Genomic DNA, 20978 nt, shown 5'->3' with positions numbered 1-20978 from the left:
GCCCAGGGGGTGCTCAGGGGAGGTTTGCTGCCCCTACCCTGGGGTCTGTCCTGGCCTGGGCACTGTGCTCTCCCATTTGCAGAGCTACCTTCAGCAGACAAACTGCAGGAGACCCCAGCCCCAAAAGCAAGCAGATGGTGACAATGGTAACTGGCAACAGAATGTGAAAAGTAGCAAACATCCAAGTTATCTAAAAGTCAGTGTCTATTGTGATCAATATTGACCACCCAGTGCTGACTTCTCTCTGCAGCAAAAGCTCAGGGTTGGAAGATTCTTGAGATCAAGAGTCTCTCTTTACCACAAAGCCCATCCTGTCACTGATCCCTCTGTGTGTGGCCAACGTGGGAATCAGTTACACCAGGCTCCCCACAGGTCTGTGCAGCCATCCATCACAGGACACTCACTTTTATTTGTAAACAGGTCATGAACAAAGCTTGGACTAATGCTTCATATTCTTCCTGGACTTCTTTTCTAATCTGCTTTCTGAGATTTAGATTCTCCTCTTCCAAATCTGTGAGTCGGGCTCTGAGAGCAGTGATTTCCATGATCAAATCGTGGCTGAGATCTGCAACCTAGCAGCAGAAATCTTTTTAAAAAAAATGGATATACTAAAAGTCATTGATTGTACACTTGGATGGATTGTATGGTATATGGATATATCTCAATAAAGCTACAAAAAATGGAAAATGATTTAGGAATTCCAAACAGCAGCTAGAAAACAGTTCTGTGTGGATCAGTGTTGAATTTGCCCTTCTACTTTGAACCTGATGAAAACAGTGACTGTGCTGTTGTATAAGTGTGTGTGTGTGAGAATCTAAGGTTGGCTCAAAGTTCCCAAAACAGAGCTGCTACATGAAGGACCCCAGAAGAGCAACTACTTTTACACTCTGTGTTCGAGAAAATACTTCAAACTGGCCTGGTCTCTGTGATGGTTGGAGCTGTGCACTCCAGAAAAACACGTTTCTGTGGGTGTGAACCACTGTGAGGAGGATCTTGTGAGGAGGGTTCTTCATTTAAGGTGTGGCCCACCTCAGTCAGGATTGGTCTTAATCCTATTAACAGAGTCCTTTATAAGCAGAATGAAATCCAGACACACAGAGAGAAAGCCACCGAGGGAGTGGCACGAAGCTGAAAGTCAGTGGAACGTGGAAGAGAAGGGAGAGGCCAGGTGAGCCTGCCATGTGTATTGCCATGTGACAGAGGAGCTCAGACCAGGGATTTCCAGCAGCCGCCCCAGACCACCCATCTTCAGGGGGAAAGCATCTCCTTGATGATGCTTTGATATGGACTCCTCCTAGCTTCAAAATCATGATTCAATAAATTCCCATTATTTAATCCAACCTGTTGCATGATACTTGCTTTAGCAACAAGAAAACTAAAACAGACTCCGTCTCCAAACTGGCCTTCCTTTGACACCTCAATCCAAATATCTCATCTTCTTTGGAATATGCTTTAACTGGCTTCAAAAGACAACAGCAAAAAAGAAGAATACACAAAATAACAAACAAACAAAAAAGAGGGGGAAAACCCAAACACTAGAACAACATAACAATAACAAATAACAAAACCAACCTAAAACTCAAGAAAGACATAATCTTTAAGGAGAGTTGCTTACAAAAAGTGGAAACATGTGCCTGTGGGTGTTTCTGTAGGGGTCCTTCATTGACAGGACTTCTATAGCCCACCCCTGAAGATGCACAAGCAAATGATATTAAGAAGTACCACTTCTGGATAACTCTGAGAGGATGGAATTGAGAAATGGAGAAGAGAACACTTTTTGGTAGTAATTGACCTACCTGACTAACATCTTCTTCAGGTAGACTCTGACCTCTTCGTACAATGTCTAATTCCTGAGGAGGAGAAAGCAGTGCACAACCAAATTCAAACCTTTACTCTTCCAATCATGGCCCAATGCAGTACCACTTGTTCTACACACTCCTGTTTGCATGAGTGGAGCCTTATTTGGAGCTCACATGGAGCCAGGACTGTGCTTGTCACCCTTTGGACATTATGATGTCCAACATGGCATCAAAAGACAGTGTCAACTTCCAGGCATCCACATAACACAGGGAACTCAGCTATGGTGATAAGCCAAAATGGGGGTGAACTCAATATTCAGTTTTTGATATTTTAATTTGATAGTTTGGCTAGTCTTTCAGACCTTTCTTAGGTACAATCTAAAATTACATTGAAAGTCTGATGCAATTCTTTTCAAAACTCTGTAGTCTAAGAGTGACTCTTGGACCTCACTGATGGGATCTCATTTTAAGGACATCTCATCAGTGAAGCTGGCCCATGATATTCATCTTGAAGACAGAGTTTGTTCAAGGATCCTGGCTGTTTAGGTAGACCAGGAACAGCTCACAACGCTTTGTGTTTACTGAAGGTGTCAATGTCAGCTCTTCCTCTTCCCCAGGAACCCAGCCCCTTTGGGGCTCATCTCTTAACTTCTCACTAGAAAACTGCAAAGCACACAGCTCAGTGTTGCTGGGACCATCAACTCTGCTGCTGAGAATACCAGAGCCCAGGAGAAGAGTAGTTTGCGGAGTACCATCCACCCTCAATTCTTGCACAAGAAAAAATTTCTCACTTGATTTTACTTTTCTCTTCCCAGTGACTCCCGGGCCTCCCTGCCCACACCCATTCCCCCTTCTCATCTCTCTGGGAACATACTTGTTCCTTCTGGCAGAGCCTCTGCCTTGCATGCTGTAACACATGCTCATAGCACATGGAGTAGGTCTCAAAGTTGCTGCGTTCTCTTGCCATCACGTCACAACCCAGAGAAAGGAGGCAGGACTCGAGGTGGTCTTTCCTGAATGTGATCTGAAAAGGCAGGGGCGTCATCCACAGCAGCTCCAGCAGGACTGCCTCACCAAGCCAGGCAGGCAGGAGAAAGCAGCCACCGCCTCCCCTTCTCCTGTCCCAGGATCCTGGTTCTAACCTTTCATGCCTCTTTTAGAAGTTTGCATGGCCAAGGTCAAGAAAGCAAATAGAGGCCCACATACCACATAGCTAAATACTTTAAATATTTAAAAGTTATAAATCAAACAATTAAAATAAATATCTTAAATTCGCTCCCTCCTCAAAAAATAGATCTTTGAAATGACCAGGTAATCCAGTTCTGAATTTAGAACTCTTGGACGGCTCCAAGTTCTGTGCTGAAATGGGATAACCTGGGGAGAGCTGGTTCCCAGCTCAGAGTTTGCAGTTTTGCCTCTTCCTCGTGCCACAGCCTCGTGGCACACTGTGAGGCCCCCCATGCATGTGGGGCACGCTGTGGCTCCATCCACCTCCCTCCACACAGCTGCCCTATGGAGGCAGTGAGGTCCACTCCTGCTCTGGGGAGGATCATCTGGGAAGAGGCCCATGTGGGCCCTGGGTAGGCATGTCTCCTTGGCCCCAGAGATTTCTCACCTTGTGGGGAAGGGGGTGGCTGGAGAAGGTTGGAGGGTAGCCCTCTGAAGGGTGGGGCATCAGGCTGGACCCCTCTTGCTCCATCTAAGGGCCGTACGGCTCATTCCAGGCTATGCCAGTCCCTCCCTTCTCTAGGAGATTGGCCCTTTTTGAAGAGATGGCCATTAAGCAACAGAGGAAAAGGCCACCCCTCCAAGGCAGCCCTATAGGTTTAGGCTCTGGAGAGAAAAGGGAGAGAAAGAGAGAGAAGGTAGGACAGAGCCCAGAGCCACTGGACTGGGACCCATGTGTCCACGTGAGTGTCACTGTGGGGGCCTCTGTACATCTGTGTGTCTGCGTGTGGTTCTCTGTGTCTTTGTCAGTAAGTGTGTCTGTGTCTGTGCACATCTGTGGGTACGTGTGTCTGTGTCTGTGTGTGGTGTCGTCCCCTGTTTCTCTGTGTGTCTGTACCTGAGTCCTGAGTGCCTGTGTGCCTGTGGGGAGGCCTGTGTGCCTGTACCAGTGCTTTGTGCGTAGGTGGGTCTGGCTGTCCATGAGCCAGCTCTAGACCAGCCTCCACCCCACACAAGCCTTGCCTGGGACACGCCCGGGGTCAGGCATCTCCTGCTCATTGGCAGTCTGCTGCAGAAGCCAAGCTGCCCTTGGAGCCCAGGGTGAGTCCACTGGCTCTGAATTGGTTTTCTGGTAGGCCCAGAGCACTGTCTAATGAGCACAACCTCAATGCCCCCACCATCTTCCAGAGACAGCTCAATGGGCTTCCCCAAGGCACGTTACTGAGGCAAAGTAGCAGAGATGGAAAATAAAGGTAAAGCACTTGATTGAGGAAGGGGCGGGAAAAGTGTCTCCAGTGGGAGGGTGGATTGGTCTGGCAGTTTGGAGGGCAGGCAGGATCTAGGAAAAGATTTTTAAATGATCATGATCTTTGACCCAGTAAGTCCTCTTAGGAATTAAAGCTTCTAACAATGGCAAATGGGTTGAACCCATTCTGGCCTATCTATACAATGACATACTAAACAGCCACCAAAAATTATGCTGTGGCTATGTTTATTGACAAGGACAGACATTTATAACTTAAAGTTAAGTGAAAAAAGGGCACACTACAAAAAAAGGTCACATAGAATAATCTTTTGTACCCAAACAAATGTGCATGAATAGGAAAAGAACTCTATTTATAAGTAAAGTTGGGAAGGAAATATACCAAAATAACCACAGCGATTACAATGAGTGGTAAGATTAGGAGTGCATTTTCTAACACATCCCATTTCTATTTTCTAATACAATATAATCATAAGATATATATATATATATATATATATATATATATATATATATATACACAACTAAGAGATAATAAAGCTTTTTAAAAAGCCATCAACTGTATCAGCTTGGCAGGATGCACTCTACATGTGCACAGTGGAATGAGGAGATGAAAACATCTTGGGCAGGTCCCCCCAGGATTCTGGGTGGTAGCCAGGCAGGTAGAAGTAGGAGCCCTTACCTCATGCTTCCCTCCTAAGCCGCCGCCGCCCGCCTCTCACTCACTGGAGCCCTCCTCAAGGGGCCCTCAGTGGGATGGGGTGAGGACAGTCGGTCCTGCCTCACTTACACTGTTTGTCCCACCCTGCCCCTTGGAAAGCAAGCAGCAGGGGAGCCAGAATTTAGCCGCTGACACTCAGACAAAGGAACTCAAATGTTGATCCCCTGAACCTTGACTCTTTTAGGGTGAAATGGGCCAAGGCTAATAGGGTTTAGTCATGACGAAGGAAACACTTCCTGTCCTGCCACAGTGAAGCTGTGAGATGCCACGAGACCGCATCGGAGGCCAGCACGGTGTGGCCAGTGACCTCACCCAGCTGGGCCAGGCCCAGCGCTCCCAGGCAGCCAGAGCGACTCACCGCGGACTGTTCCAGGACAGCAGAGCCTGTGCATGGGCGTGCCGAAAGGCCTTCACCAGAACTTCAGCAGGGCACACGCTCCTCCAACTAATTCTGCTCTAGCCACCACAGATACAGATCCCAATAGTGGCCCTCGGCCCTACAGCACACACTTCCCTCTTGGCCAAATAATCTTTTACCCAGGGTAGCAGTTTGATATAGTTATGAATTGCAAAAATAGATACTGGAGTATGTTTGTAAATTGGTCTGTCTAAAGTTTCACATTTACTTAATTAAATTATGATTGGGCCACATCAGTAGGGCATTGAGTCCTGACCCCTTGGTGGGTGTGGACTCACAGATAAAAGACATAGCAAAAGAAGAAAGTTGGAGTTTTGATATTGGAATTTTGATGCTGGAGTTTTGAGCTGAAGCCCCAGGAAGTAAGCACACAGAGGAACTCGGCTGTGAGGAAAGGGAAGCAAGCCCTGGGAAGAGACAATCCCAGGAAGCCTGAACCCTGGCAGATGTTGGCAGCCACGTTGCTCCCACATGTGGAAATAGACTTTGGTGAGGGAAGTAACTTATGCTTTATGGCCTGGTATCTGTAAGCTCCTACCCCAAATAAATACCCTTTATAAACACCAACCGGTGGCAGACTTGGCCCAGTGGTTAGGGCGTCCATCTACCACATGGGAGATCTGCGGTTCAAACCCCGGGCCTCCTTGACCCATGTGGAGCTGGCCCATGAGCAGTGCTGATGCATGCAAGGAGTGCCATGCCACGCAGGGATGTCCATGCGCAAGGAGTGCGCCCCGTAAGGAGAGCCGCCCAGTGTGAAAAAAGTGCAGCCTGCCCAAGAATGGTGCTGCATACACAGAGAGCTGACACAACAAGATGCCGCAACAAAAAGAAACACAGATTCCCGTGCCGCTGACAACAACTGAAGCGGCAAAGACACAGCAAATAGACACAGAGAACAGACAACCAGGATGGGGGGGGGAAGGGGAGAGAAATAAATAAATCTTTAAAAATATATACATATAAACACCAACTGATTTCTGGTATTTGCATAAGCACTCCTTTGGTGGACTAATACACCCAGCAAGCATGAAAACACTCTGGTGGGTTTGCAAACACCAGAGAGGTGGGAATAACCAAGATGTCCCCTTGAGCATCTCCAGTGACCAGAGAAGTTTTGTTTCTTCCTGCCCTCCCTGGTCCTGCTGAGGCCTCAGGAGACTGGACTCAAGGTCAGCTCAAGGGAACGGCCCAGAGCAGGAAGTCTGAAGGCAGGGCATCTTCACAGGGGGCATGGAGGGAACTCAGGTCTGAGAGGAATGTCTGAGGAGGGAAGGCAGGAAGATGTGGAGAGGAGGTAAGGGAGAGGGACAGGTGCAGGGGACTCACAGGCCCCAGCTCTCCATTTCTCCGGGTGAATCTGTTCCTGCAGGCTCAGTCTTTCTCAGGCAGCACTGGGAGCCACCTGAGCACTGCAGCTGGCCCACTCCTCCTGTGGTTTCTTGGGCACAGTCCTTCCGTGGGCTCTCAGGGCAGTCTGCTTCCTAAAAGCTGTTCTACAATCCCCTCTCCCCTTCCTCCTGCCCTGCCAGTCTTCCTGGGTCACACTAAATGTCAGCTCGGATGGCATCAAAAGGCACTATGAAGGGGCTTTATCTGCCAACTTCAGCTACAAGGTGGGCCCCTGGTTCACCAGGCACAGACTTCGGAGGGACTCTGCATCCCAATGGCCTGTGATTCTGAGACACTGGCAGGCTGACACCAAACTCACAGTGCGGCCCAGCTTTGGTTGTACCTGGTGAGGGTTTGCCCCACTTACTAATGCCCTCGATGTTGGGAGGAGGCATATAGATGGGGAAGAGCAGATCTTGAGCCCCAAAATTCTTTGATTCAAACATTTTTCTGAGCATGTCCCAACTAATTACCTCCGTACCGAAATCCTGATGATGGAACCACTTCCCTCCCTCAGCAGGGCACACAGCACCGTTTGTTCATAATTGAAAGCTTAAGGCAAATACGTGCCAATCATAGAGTTCTGAGGCAAAAATATCTCCACCCCTCATAATTAAGAACTGGAGTGTTTAGTATAAAATGATGTGGAATAGTTGAAGAGCCTTGAATTTAGGAAAAATATACACTGGGGGGGAAACATTATTTTAAGAAATTGAGGTCATTTTGCTAAGTCAAGTTTTGAAAAATGGTTGAATTTCAAAGGAAACCGGATTCATACCTACCTAATGCATTTATGTTTAATTTATTAATGATCCTAAGAGCTCTGTTACGGCCAAATACTCACACACACTCTTTTATCCTGCCTTTTCAGCTGATTCCTTTGATTTAGCAAGGTACTTCCTGCCAAATTAAACTTTCAAAACTCTAAGCACTATATATATGTGTGTATTAAATATATATTATTGTTATATATATATGTCACATAGAGTTGTTAGGAATTCAAATATTCTTCTGGAAGGTTACACAAAAAACATTGACACTGTCTTCTTTGTGGAGAGGAAATTGGGGATGGTGGGGAAGAGGGGTGAAAATTTTACTTTTCTGAACTACAATTTGTTTTTCATATTGTACACTTAATAATGTTTTCTAGGTATGGTACTATCAGCTATTCTGGTTTTCTTTAAAATTTCTTTATTAAAAAATTAATAAGAAGTGTTGCTAAACATTAACTCATTCCAACTCGAGTTACTTTGAAAATTTTATCAAAATCCAAAATCAACCGGCACGTATGTACATTCCAGTTATTCCCATTTCTATCAGAAATCAGTCTTTTTCTAAAAGGAAAATGGTAGGAAATGGTTCCTATATGGGGTTTAGCCGCCTCAGTATTTATATCATCATTCTAGAGAGTAGGGAAGTATTAGTAGATGTGGAAGGAGAGAGTCTTCCTTATTTGGGTTTATGCTTTCAAAAACTAGAATGACTAATTTTCAGTACATACCTCTAGCCCACCATCTTGATAACTCTCCATTAATCTCTGAATAAATTTTTCAACTATTTGCGGTCTTACAACTGAAAAGTTTTCTTTCATGACTTGGTGTTTCCACAGCTCTAGGGGGAAAAACAAAGGAAAACCAGAATCACGAGACATTGATAACCATGAATGGCTATGAAATGGCAACTTCCTGAGACACAACACATTTTCAAATACACTAATGCGTGGGGCAAGGGAGGTGACGAGATGGCTGAGGATCCCGGACCTCTGAAATTTGGAGATAAGGAAGATCTTTAACAATATTTCCAATTAGAAGATTTGGAAAAGCACTTCTGAAGTCCAGTGAACAAAATCCCATTATATTCCTGGTGCGACAGGGCAAAACTAATGTGAATATAGAGTTTGATTTTTAAAAGGGGAGGAAATCCAATGGAGTCATGGATTCAAATGCTGAGTCCTGACAGACTGTGAATTTTGGCTTCTGCATGGAAGCAGCAACAGTGCTGACACATATGGAATGAGGCTTTTTCAAAGTTATTCAGAGTGGCAGTGTTTATGGCAGCAAAAGACTTGAAAGAGCACAAGTGCCCACCTTTAAGGGTCTAGTCACTTAAACTATGGCACATCCCAACAGTGGAGTTGTATGCAATTGCAAAAAGAGAAAGAGGATGTTCTCTATGTTCTGATAGGAAAAGAACCATAGATGGTTAGAGTGAAAAATGGGAAGTGCAAGACAGTGGATATAAAAGGCTATCTTCTCTCTAAAAAAAAAAACACAAAAAAACAACTATCTAATAAAGATAATAAAGGTGGGGGATTAGCCCCTCAAACCCACTCAAGGTGGGCTCACAAAAATCCTGCTCTTGACCCCATATCCTTGGTCAGCTATTGCTTCCCTTATTTGCTCCCCTTTTGTAGCAAAACAATCAGAAAGAGAGTCTAAACTCACTGTCTGCAATTTCTCTCTAATTCCTCCTTAAACCCAACTCAGTTGGCTTTCACCCCTACTACTCCACTGGAATTGATGCTGTCTTAAACACCAACGACTTCCACGTGACTAAAGTCTGTGGTTAGTTCTCAATCCTAATTTTATCTGGGCTATCAGGGGCACTTGACACAATTCATCACTTCCTCTTGTTTGTGAAATTTCTTTCACTGGGTATTGGGACACCACTGTGTCCTAGTTTTCCTCCCACTTGACTGTTCCTTAAAGGTTTCTTTGGTTGGTTCTCATTTCCCTTTTCACCTCCAGCACTTAATACCAGAGTGTTTTTAGGGCTCAGCCCTTGTCCACCTCCTCTTTTCTATTCACACTCACTCCCCTGGTTATATCGTCTAGTCTCATCTTTATGTTGACAACTCTCAAATTTATATCAACTACCCACATGGATGTCTAAAAGACATTTCAAACTTAACTTGTCCTGATCATCTTTCCTAACTTGCTTCATCTACTGTCCTTTCCATCTCAACTGATGGCAATTCCATTTTCCCAAAAACTCAGGTCAGAACTCTTGGAGTCGTCATTGACTCTTCTCTTTTCCCCACACCCAACAGCCAATCCATTAGATCCTCCTTCAAAATATACCCAGCATCTGACCACTTCCTGCTTTTGCTTCCAACCTTGTCTGAGTCACCAACTCCTCTGGCTTAAATTATTGTAACAGCCCCCAAGCCAGCTTCTCCCTTCTTCCACCCTTGCCTTCTTCACAGTCTACTTTCAGCAGAGCAGTTAGAGAGATTCTATAAAACAAAAGCCAGGTCTTGTCACTTCTCTGCTCTAGTGCACGCTAGAAGACCCATCCAACACAGTCTACTCCAAAATGTAGATAAGACAGAGCAGAAGCCCCTGCTATTTGCCTTCAAAAAAGGTGATATAGGGGAGTGGATGTGGCTCAAGAAGTTGGGCACCCACCTCCCACATGGGAGATCCTGGGTTCAGTCCCCAGTGCCTCCTAAAGAAGACTAGCCAGACAGCAAGCTGATGTGACAGGCTGGCACTGCAAGCTGATGCAACGAGATGATGCAATGAGATGATACAAGGAGGAGACACAATAAGGAGACACAACAAGCAGGGAGTGGATGTGGCTCAAGCAATTGGGTGCTTCCCTCCCACATGGGTGGTCCTGGGTTCAATTCCCAGTGCCTCCTAAAAAAAAGAAGATGAGCAAGACACAGAGAGCACACAATGAACAGACACAGAGAGCAGACAGTGAACATAAACAATGAAGAGGGCAGAGAGAAATAAATAAATCTTAAAAAAAAAAAGAAGGTGAATAACCTTGGGATGCCTACCCAGCTACTGCTATCTCAGCGTCCAGAAATAGCCATAAAGGATGGGGCTTCCAAGCAGGTGCTATGTCTTCATGCAGAGAACACTCTTTGTGGTCAAGGTTAGCTTGGGGCTGGGGTTCTCTGGGTGGTGGGGGGTGGAGTGGAGTCCTGAGAGCCAGAGGCACAGAGAAGGCTCCTGTCTGTTCCCTTGGGGTCTCCTCTTTCCCCATTGGCCAACTCTGGTGTCCACATTCATCGTGCCAGAAAGGGAGCAGGGACTACTTCTCCCCTCCACCTGCCACCCTCCTCTGCACCTCGTCCTGGGGTCTTTCTCTCTATAGACAGCCTCCGAATGTCTACAAGTTCTCAAGAAGACTAAACTGAAGAAACGTACACAAAAGCATTCCTGGTGCCCAGTGGGGCCTCAGTCACTTGCACCGTGGGACTCAGTAGAGGAGACCCAGGCTTCCACATTCGGTCTTGTCTTGTGAGTAAAGAATCCAAACTAGAGTTTAGACTTGGCCAGCGTGCCCCAGCCACAGCAAGGCTTGGTAATACCAACGTTAACCACCATTTAAAAATAAGGTCGTCCCCCGCGCCTGACTCCTACCGGCCCCTTACATAAGGCCGGGAACAAGCTGACAAGCAGCCGCGCTAAGTAGGACAGCCACGAAGCAAAGAGTTTTCCACCTTCCCGCACGTGTCCTAAGAACCACAGTCCCAAAAGGTGCGGATGGCTGCACCTTCCCCAAGCTTGTGGGTTTTTTCAAGGACTCTGAAGGGAGCTGCCTGGATGTGGCAAGCACAGCCCTAACAACAAAGCACTTTGTGTCTTGTTAAATCTTCTGTAACCGGAGCACAGCCACCCTCAGCTCTCCAGGGACCTTCAGCTGGGGGGTGATTTGCCTTTCTCATTGCACAACTTTTCCCCAAAGTCCTGTTTACAGAATTTAGTTACTTGAAGCCCTAATAAAATGACCAAGTCTTAAGTGGGGACGGTGGTTGTTAATCGACATTACTGTGTCTGTGGACCTTGCCTCCAAAGGAAAACCTTGTTCATTTTGCTAGGCAGACAATAACTCCCTAGCACAAAGATTATGAGTTTCCTACAGAATTATTAGGAGACAGTAGAAACTGTTGTTCAGATCGGACCAGCTACACCATTTTCGGAGTCCAGTGCAAAATGAAAATACTCTCTTTTTCAAAGAGCAGGAAAAAAATGCCGCACTGAAATATAAAGCTTTTTCCTTTTTTTTACAATCTCTCTTGACCTGTTGTGGTGCTTTTTATTTGCTGCTTAGTGTTGTACTCCCTCGGCATGGGGATACTTGCAGGGCAAGCACAGAGCCTTGCAGGTACCCAGAGGCCCCGCCCAGCCCCTCCCACTGACCTTCTAGGCTCTGACCAGAAGCGGGGAAGGTCGTCTAGGCATCTCCTCTTCTCATAGCCCCCGGCCCCAACCTGCTGTGATCAGGCAACCCCGAAAGGTATTGCAGCCTCCATGCTGGGATGTGCTGGATCCCTGGATGGGAAGCAGGCAGGAAGTCCACCCCGGCTGAGGCACTGTGGCGCTGCCAGCCTGGGGGCCTGAGCTGCCGCCGGGTGCACATCATGACCCCTCCACCCTGTGCCCAGGGAGGTGGAGAGTGGCAGCGATGCTGAACGGTGCAGGGTGGGGAAGCCAAGCAGTGCCAGGACGCAGAGGGGCAGGTGGCTAAGAACCGTCCCGGGGGCTGGCAGAGCACAGGAGGTGGCTAAAAGCCCCCAAGTCCTGGATGCATGTGCCCTTGACCCATCAGACTTAACTTAGAAAACACAAACTTGAAGTTAAAATTATTAGGAATTTCAAGGCAGTAACCACAGAGCATTAAACCCCAAGCGCCCCTGTGTAACCTGTATAAAATGCACAGGTCTTGGGCCCATGAAACCGGACCACGAAGATGAAGAGATTTTGATCATCACTCCATACCAATTATAGACAAATAAATAAATATATATATATATATATATATAGATAGATAGATAGATAGATAGACAGATAGATAGATGATGGAGAGATCTAGCTATATGTAAGATTTTGAGATATATACATACATATGTATATTTATAAACAAATAGGGAAGATTTTATGTGTTTCCCCCATTTAAACTTTATTTCAGTTATGAGTTAGCCAGCAGAGTTGAGACTGAAGAACATATGTTTTCTATTTAAAAGTCCTTTTGGAAATATGCTGGAAATATACCAATGTATTCATAGTACTTCTCTCTGGGTCAGGGTATAAAAAGGAATTTTTATCTCATTTTCTGGGTCTTGTAGTGTTTCCTAAATGAATATGGACACACAAATTTTTTTTTAATTAAGAAAAACCAATAAATGTTATTTTGTGAAGTAGTAAAATAAATGTACTTTACCTGTAGGGAGCATAGACTCTTCCTTAGACTTTTCTGATATAACCAGTGTCATCTCTCTTTTAACTTTTCTTAATACCTCCTGGATCATTTGAATTTCAAGATTTTCCAGAAGCTTCTGAAGCTAGAATGAGCATAGGTTGAGAGTCACTCTCCACTTGCAGCTTACTCTCTGAGCTCCTGAGTGAGACTCCTGCAGAAGGCTTGGGCTAGGCTCTATCCTTCAGCTACGCGTCCGAGCAAGAAGGAAGGCTCTTTCCTCAGGCTCCCAAGAGTTTCTTGGGGCTAGATACCCTTCTGCAGAGACCAACATCTGTTCTTCCAGGCTCATATCCTGACTGATAATATACAGCCTGGTTTACCAAGTTCTGCCTAATTGCAAAGTGCTTACTGCCTGGGGTAACCTCATGCTTTTTGGGAGGTCTCAAAATGTGGGCAGGCATTTTTGGGGGTTGTCATCACAAGAGAAGTCCTAAGTTCTGAAACTCTGCTTAAGATGCCAAGGAAGATTTCACACAAAGATTTAAATCTCCATACATGATCTGGAGAAAATTCTATGCTAGCAAAAACTGTGAGCTACCTTTTCACTGTGCATTTGGAGACCCCACGTTTCTGAGGGGTCAGATGACCCCATGTGTTAGAGAGAAACCAGGGTTCAGAAAGACAAGCAATGGGCTTGGGACCAGAAGTTGGGGGCTCGCACAAGTTCTTGTTGCTCTGTGGACATGTCATTCCACACTGACAGCCAAACAGCCAGAAGCCACGCAGAGCCTGTGTTCCAGGGCCAAGGTGAGCAAAGACTTGGAGGACAGTTTCTTTACGTTGGTCGTTTGACACACATCAGATGTGCTAGTGCATAAATTGCATTTTCTTATGCTCAGAAAAAAATATGTAAAAAGCTATTTTAAAGATTTTATTTCCATGGGTGGGGTGGGTACATGCACTTGGGGAGGGAGAGAGATTTGTGTGCTGGATTTCATGATTTAGATATTAGTGGTTATTTGTCCAATTGTAGTCTTTCATGTGAAAGTGTACCTTGATTTAAGAAAAATGAGAAAATGAATATCTAGACTTACAAGATGATAAATTAGGGGATGGTTATTATTTGCTTAATCAAAGCCCCAAATGCCTTTAAATACTTAACTCCCCCAGAGTCTATTCAGTGATTTACAAACCTTCAATTTATACTTAAATCTTGGGGAAACATCATTTGAATATATCTGTGGCTTTAAAATGCTAATGCCATAAAGCAATTTTTCAATACCAAATTTAAAAGAGCTACTGCATACCTGCTGAGTTTTTATTTCAATTTCTGGAGCTCCTTTGGGGGGAAGAATAGACTGATTATTTATTCTAAGTTCTTCAAATTCATCTTCTTTCCCCATCCGCCTAGCTATAGCTTTCATGCTGGGATAGAGAATGTCAGTTCTAGTAAGAACGAAAGAAGGAAATTAGCAAACGTTTTTTTCTCATTCATATTCTCTATCATTTTAATTCATTTTCTGTATCCTGTGGCAAGACTTTCAGTCACCATTTTTAAACCTCCCAACCCACTCACAGCTATTCCCATCAACACCGAAATGGTCCATAGTAGCCACTCCCTAAGTCAATATTATAACCCGAGGCCCTTTCCCTTTGGGTACATATAATTTCAGTCCTCATTCTTCAAAATATTGACAAGTCTTCTCATTCCCTAGTTAAATGGAAAGTGACTATAATAACTCCCCAAGGTAGACATTTCTGGTCATGCCAAAAAGAACCTTCATATGCAAGGTGGTGTGTGGGTGCTTAGTAAACGCTTATTTGGTACTGGACACATGGAATAAGCAAACGTGCCTTTCCTGCCAGCTAAGTCATCCCAGCCAGGGCTTGAAGCTGCTGAAATGTCCCACCACCCCAGGGCCTCATGCTGCACCATATTTGTAACTCTGACTGCAACCCATGAAGCTCTCAGAGACTTAGCACTTGTGTCTAATGGGGCAGGGAAAACACAACAGGATCTGCTCCCCACCCAGTGCTCCCTGGAATCCCATGGGTTTAAAAGTTTCAGAGTTAGCACTGTGGGTTTGCTTCCTAAGCACAAGTTCCCAGGAACAGACTCTTAGTAAAAGAGATACGGTGTAGCTTAGTGGAATCCAGCTCTGTCCTGTAATCATTGTTGTAGGGACATGTGGCCCGGATTCCCATGGACTTGGTGGGGCTGGGTGTACCAGGATTCACAGACCAAATCTCAGCCTCAGAACAAGGGCCAAGAATTTGCCAAACCTTGGGTTCTACTAATTGACATGAATCTCTGCCTCAGCAACACTCACTCGTAGAGCTCTGAGAATTGCTTGTAGAGAGAGACCGTGTTGATGTTCTGGCCTCGCAGCTTGAGTTGGCCCCATTGCTCCTTTAGCACTTCTAGCTGCTTCCACAATGTCAGAAACGATCTCAGCAAAGCGAGGGACATCACAGCCTCACGTGGGCTCGCCAGCAGCCTGGGGGCCATTGAGCTGCTTTGGAACTGACTTTGGAATTCCGGCATCTTGGGCAAATCTGGCTGAAAGCATTACAGAAATCTTTCTCTATTAAGCTCATTGACCAGTGCAGGATAATCTTTTACATGCACCCGCTGCAGACAGAAGTCTATAGAGATAAAGCAGTGCAATTCCTTTCCTGGAGGAATGGTTGAGAGGTCTGTATGTAGCATATGTAGATAAGCATCTCTACTGAACAGACAGTGTACAGAAAGGATGGAAATGTCTCACTCTCAGCTTTCTGCTTGGTTCTGGAACCACCTATTTTTAATACTCCCTTATTTGGGTACCAACATTTTATCTGCCTTTGAAAAACTAAGACTTTTCTTCTTGGCCTCCACATTCTGGAAAGTGTTCTTTGACACACTTGAGATAAAAAAAGATTAATTTAATGTATTTATTTCTCCTCACCCCCTCATTGTTTGCACTCTCTGTCTGTTCATTGTGTGCTCATCTTCCTTTTAGAAGGCACAGAGAACCAAACTTGGGGCCTCCCATATGGGAAGGAGGCACTGAACCCCTTGAGCCACTTCCGTTACCTGCTTTGTTTTGTCTCTCATTATGTTTTCCACCTTGTGTCTCTTGTCATATCAGCTCACCATGCCAGCTCACCGCATCAGCTTGCTGTCTTGCTTGTCTTAAAGAAGCATGTCCTAAAGAGGAGGCACCAAGAACTGAAGCCAGGAGCTCCATGTGGTAGGCAGGAGCTCAATTAAGCCTCATCTGCTTCCCTATAATACAGTCTTACACTGGGAATTTCACCCATTTTATGAGTAAGGAAATGGAAACTTAAGTTTATCCTTTATCTCCTGTTCCTTCTCTCATCCTTTAAAGCTTAGAAATGGTTTCTTATTTAAATTTATTATTCAATAGGCAATTTTATTTCAAAATTATAATTTTTTCATTCATTGACTGAGGCCTTCATTAAATAAGTATTTGTTGAGGGGCTGCTACGAGCCCTTGAGCACATGGAGGGAAAAAAGGTACTCAGGCCCCTGCTCTTCTACAGGGGGTGGGAGGCCCAAGGTCAGCCAGAGAGGGATAGACAGAATGGGGACCTGCCCCCAGGCCCTCAGGGGACTGCAGTGTTGCAGTCACAGGAGACAAGCTCTTCTTTGCAGATGAGGATTGCACATCCCAGGATTTTACACAAGGGCCTCAAAGAACATCAGGTCCAGTCAGGTGACAGGTACCTTGGACACTCAAGTTTCCCAGCTACTAACAGGAAGAACTGTAAAATGGATCCTAGATTGGTGCTATTAACATAACTAAAGGAAGTACTGTCTGTGTCTGCCTGAAGGAAGGTTGGTCAGAGATGGCAAGCAAGAACCCGGGAAGAGCAGACAGCTTGTAGCCCGCCTCCTCAGCAGTGGGCTCATCCACGGATTTCCAGAGTTTATTTTAGCTTTGGAAGCCTTTCATCAAGTGAAATCTTAGGCAGGGGCAAAAATATCAGATGATCAAGACCTAGCAGCTCTGAAGGTACAGGGTAGGGGTGGGAACGCAGCCTAGAGGCCATGTACTGGGCCCCCTCCCCTTAGAGAACCCAGAGCTCCTTGACCCACCACTCTAAAGCCTTGAGCTAATCCATCGCCTTCACTCTGAAGTTCTGGAGATTGAGCTCTTGAGAGACTACAGAAGTGGTGTTAGAGCTGGGACAGGAACCCCGGAGTCCTGACCCACAGGCCGGTTTATGCCAGGGTTTCCCACTGTCGGTGAAGGCTTCAATTCTTTTAAATGAAACCACTTAGATAAAGCTAATTCAAATAAACAATCATTTTAATGCAAACTTACTTTCCGTACTTTACCTCATCTTTCCAAGCCTCAGGATTCTTATCTCTAAAATGCAAATGTTCATACTAGGAGATAAAGGATGAGAGAAGGAACAGTTGACAGAATAAGGAAAGAACAAGGTGGGGGCGGGGGGAGAGAGGTATCAGAGAAAGAGGGCAATCCATCAGAAACCAGGCCAAAAAGTGATAACCACAGGGGCCAAGAGGCTCAGCATGCCTTTTGATCCTGGCATTTCTTGGTTCTGGCATAACCTGGTCTATTCCCGCTTTGCAAATGCTTTCTCTCTGAATAAGACATCTAACTCTGTCTGGAATTTAGAGCCCTCCCTTTCCCATGGCTTGGTCTGGAGTGGACATGTGCCTCAGTTCCAGCCAATAAGACACAAGGCAAATCTATTAGGCAGCTTCTGGAAAAGACGTTCCTCTTGATGAAAATATTGAGCCCCTCAAAGAGAAAAATTACTTTTGCTCCTGTTTCTATCCTGCAAGGATGAGGGAGAAATTTTGTACACACCCAGGTGGCAGAGGTTGAGTCCCTCTACACTTCTGCCTCCCTCTACCCTTCTTGGTATGGAAGATTAATAAACAGCCTTAATTTGAGTCACAGTGGGGCAACTTGTTGCTTGCAGCGGGAGCACCGTAACTGGTACAGAGGGACACTGGCTTGAAGGAAAGATCAGGAAAAGATTACTAAAGAGAGTGACTTGGAAATGGAAACCTGAAGGATGAGTAGGAATTAGATGATGATGTAGAGAGTGGGGGAAGAAGGAAATTTTCCACCAGAGGGACCACCTTTGCCAGGTTATAGAGGAGAGAGAGAGAGAGAGAGCACTTAGTACATGTGAGAAAATGAAAGAAGTAAAGTGAAATACTGGCAGGAAACATATCATGAAGTTCTGGTTAAGGCATTTGATCTTTCTTTTCAGGGCATTTTGGGAGCCATTGAACCATTTTTTAGGAGAGTAGTGACATAATCAGATTTGCATTTCAAAAATATTTCCCTGGCAAATGGTTTGGAAGGAGGCAAAAGAGATGGAAGTTATGATCACAGCCCAGCAATAGCACATGGTGATGGCTTGGACTGGTGAGAGGAGAGGAGAGGGGGAGGTTGGATGGAGAAAAGTTGACAAAGTCAAGAGCTATTAAGCATTGGTGTCATTGTAGGGGATAATAAAGAGGAGTCAGGGATGGTACCCACAATTTTTGGCTTGGCAACTGGGCAGATGGTGGTACCTTTCACGGACAGGGATTGGAGGAGAAAGAGCGAGTTTTGCAAGAGAAAATGAGCTCAGTTTGGGATATGCTCTCTGACACGGAATGACCAAGTGGAGATGTCCAATGGGCAGTTGATCAGATGAATCTGATAGGAGAGAGATTCAGGTGGGAGAGGTAGATTTTGGAGTTATCACTTGTAAATGTGGTCAAAGCTGTACAAGCAGATGTGTTTGCCTGGGAAGAGGGTGAGGAGTGGAGCAGCACAGTGGGTAAGAGTATGATGGGCTCCAAGGCCAGACTCTGGGTTGAAATCTGGGTTTCCCTCTGTACTAGCCATGTGACATTCGGATGTTGTTTAGCCTTTTGAAGCCTCTTACTCTAATCTGTAAAATGAGAATAATAAAAATACCTATCTCACGAAGGTATTATGAGGATTAGGTAAAATGATATGTAGAAAACTCTCTGTACAGACCTCAGCTCATGGCCAATAGTAGTCCTGGCAGCAGTCAGGGCTGCCTTATTGATTAGGCACAGTGCTAAGGCCCACAGAAAGTTGAAGAAAAGTCTTTTTAATATTAGCAGTTCACTGATTAATTTATTAATAATGCATTTGTAAACTGTAATTTTATTTTTTTATAGAGAAAGGAACTCATGATGACAAAAGTCCCTAGGGCCCATGAAAGTCAAAACACAATCCTGGTAGTAGGTACAGTGAGACGGAACCTGAAAAACACCAACACTTTAGGGATTGGCAGGGCAAGGGAGTCTGAGAAGCAGCAGCCAGCAATGTTGGAGGAAAACCAGGTGAGAATGGAAGCCATGGGCAGGGAGGTCCTCTAGAGCACTCTGTCAAATGTTGCCAAGGGGTCAGGTAGGAGGGAGACTGAGAAGTGTCCTGTGGATTTAGAAACAAAAACCATGCTGCTCTTGGTGAGAAGAGTCCCAGTGGTGCAATGGGGAAGAAGACAGAGTACAGTGTTTTGAGGAATGAAAGGGAGGTAAGGCAATAGATATAGCTGGTATAGGCATTTTTCAAAAAGTTTAGCTCTTTAAATGGGGCCATCAGCTAGTTTATCCTGTGTTCAAACATGTTCTGGGGAAGTGGATGTGGCTCAAGCAGCTGGGCACCCATCTACTACATGGGAGGTCCCAGGTTCAATTCCCAGTGCCTCCTAAAGAAGATGAGCAAGACAGCAAGCTGATGCAACGGGCTGGCATGACAAGCTGATGCAACGAGATATGCAATGAGATGATGCAATGTAGAGACACAATGAAGAAGCCTAATAAGAGACATGACAAGCAGGGAGTGGATGTGGCTCAAGTGATTGGGCATCTCCTACTACATGGGAGGTCCCAAGTTCAGTCCCCGGTGCCTCCTAAAAAGAAGACGAGCAGAGAGCAAGCACAAACAATGGGGGGGGGGGGGGGGGGGGGAGGGCGGAGAAAAAAATAAGTTAAATAAATCTTTTAAAAAACAAAACAAAACATGTATCTGTCTGGTTCCAGATAAGTCAAAATTGTTTAAAGTGAAAATTACAATACTAGTTGAGCTAGTGGCTCTTGGTAGCTTAGAGCTTCAGATGGACAAGTCTAGAGAAAGTATCCAGTTGGAATGTTCATTTTATTTGGTTTCAGTGGAACTTCCATAACCTTTGTTCTCTTTTCAGAATGAAAAGAAATAGATACACCACTGATCATGGGACTTATTGTGAAAGAAATTGCTTTGGAGTAGCTTTCACAGGGTACCCCTGCTTCATTGCTGCTCAGGTGTGGCATTAGTGCAGGCCTGGAGCCCACTGGGAGAGGCTGTGGACAGATGTGGCTCTCTAGTCAATTCCCCAAATAGAAAGTTCCTTCACTACAACACAGCACTGACCAGTTATGTAGATTATTCACCAAGAATACCTGTTTGTTTTTGTCCAGTGTGGCTTGCCGTCCTGGGGGGTCCTCCATGAGTATATGATAGCTACTCAGAAGTACATCTTCCATTAGCAGTTGCATGCCCACCAGCTCTCCATGAGCTACTTTGCGGTCATGGTCACTCAGTCCACAGAGGCACAGCTAAAAAGGAAAAATCAGACAACCATTTAGAAGACTTCTATGTATCTTTTAAATATAGATTTTTGGGTGGAAAACTAGGAGTAGCGGTGCTTCCAAGCCCTGCCCTGCTGACTCTTAGAAAACCCATGGACAATAGAATGACATTTTTCATTTAAAGTCCTCCTTGTACATGTCAGACTTTTGGCTTTCACCAAGTTTCCCAGCCTGTAGAGCAGTGTCTGTTTGTCATGAACCCAGCAGTGACAGAGGTGAAGGGCATGTGCAGAGTGACATCACTGGGAATGATGTCTGTGATCACTGACCTCTACGCTTGGTTCCTGGCTCTGGGGCAGAGACCCCAGAAGCAAAATCGACCTGGTGCTTGTTTATAGTATCTTGGATCTGGTCCTCAAACACAAACTCAGAAATCCTCAGGGTCAGTCATGCCCCCCACATGTGGCAGAGGCAGGAGCAGA

At 45.3% G+C, this 20978-nt stretch overlaps 1 protein-coding gene across 4 annotated transcripts in view; it reads right to left on the bottom strand.

Annotated features, from left to right (window-relative positions):
- Positions 1-20978, bottom strand: part of LOC101426333 (uncharacterized) — a 166541-nt gene that overhangs the window by 9670 nt on the left and 135893 nt on the right. For all 4 annotated transcript variants that reach the window (XM_058307234.2, XM_012528997.4, XM_058307236.2 and 1 more), the window contains 8 exons: positions 20368-20523; positions 15248-15477; positions 14225-14363; positions 12939-13059; positions 8263-8372; positions 2674-2823; positions 1797-1850; positions 405-572 (listed from right to left, as the gene is read on the bottom strand). In XM_058307234.2, coding sequence (XP_058163217.1) covers positions 405-572; positions 1797-1850; positions 2674-2823; positions 8263-8372; positions 12939-13059; positions 14225-14363; positions 15248-15477; positions 20368-20523 — 1128 coding nt within the window. The remainder of the gene's footprint in view (positions 1-404; positions 573-1796; positions 1851-2673; positions 2824-8262; positions 8373-12938; positions 13060-14224; positions 14364-15247; positions 15478-20367; positions 20524-20978) is intronic.

The sequence above is a fragment of the Dasypus novemcinctus genome, chromosome 11 (assembly GCF_030445035.2).
Source record: "Dasypus novemcinctus isolate mDasNov1 chromosome 11, mDasNov1.1.hap2, whole genome shotgun sequence".
Classification (NCBI taxonomy): domain Eukaryota; kingdom Metazoa; phylum Chordata; class Mammalia; order Cingulata; family Dasypodidae; genus Dasypus; species Dasypus novemcinctus.
Note: the sequence above shows the minus strand (reverse complement) of the source record. Positions and strands in the feature narration are given on the sequence as shown.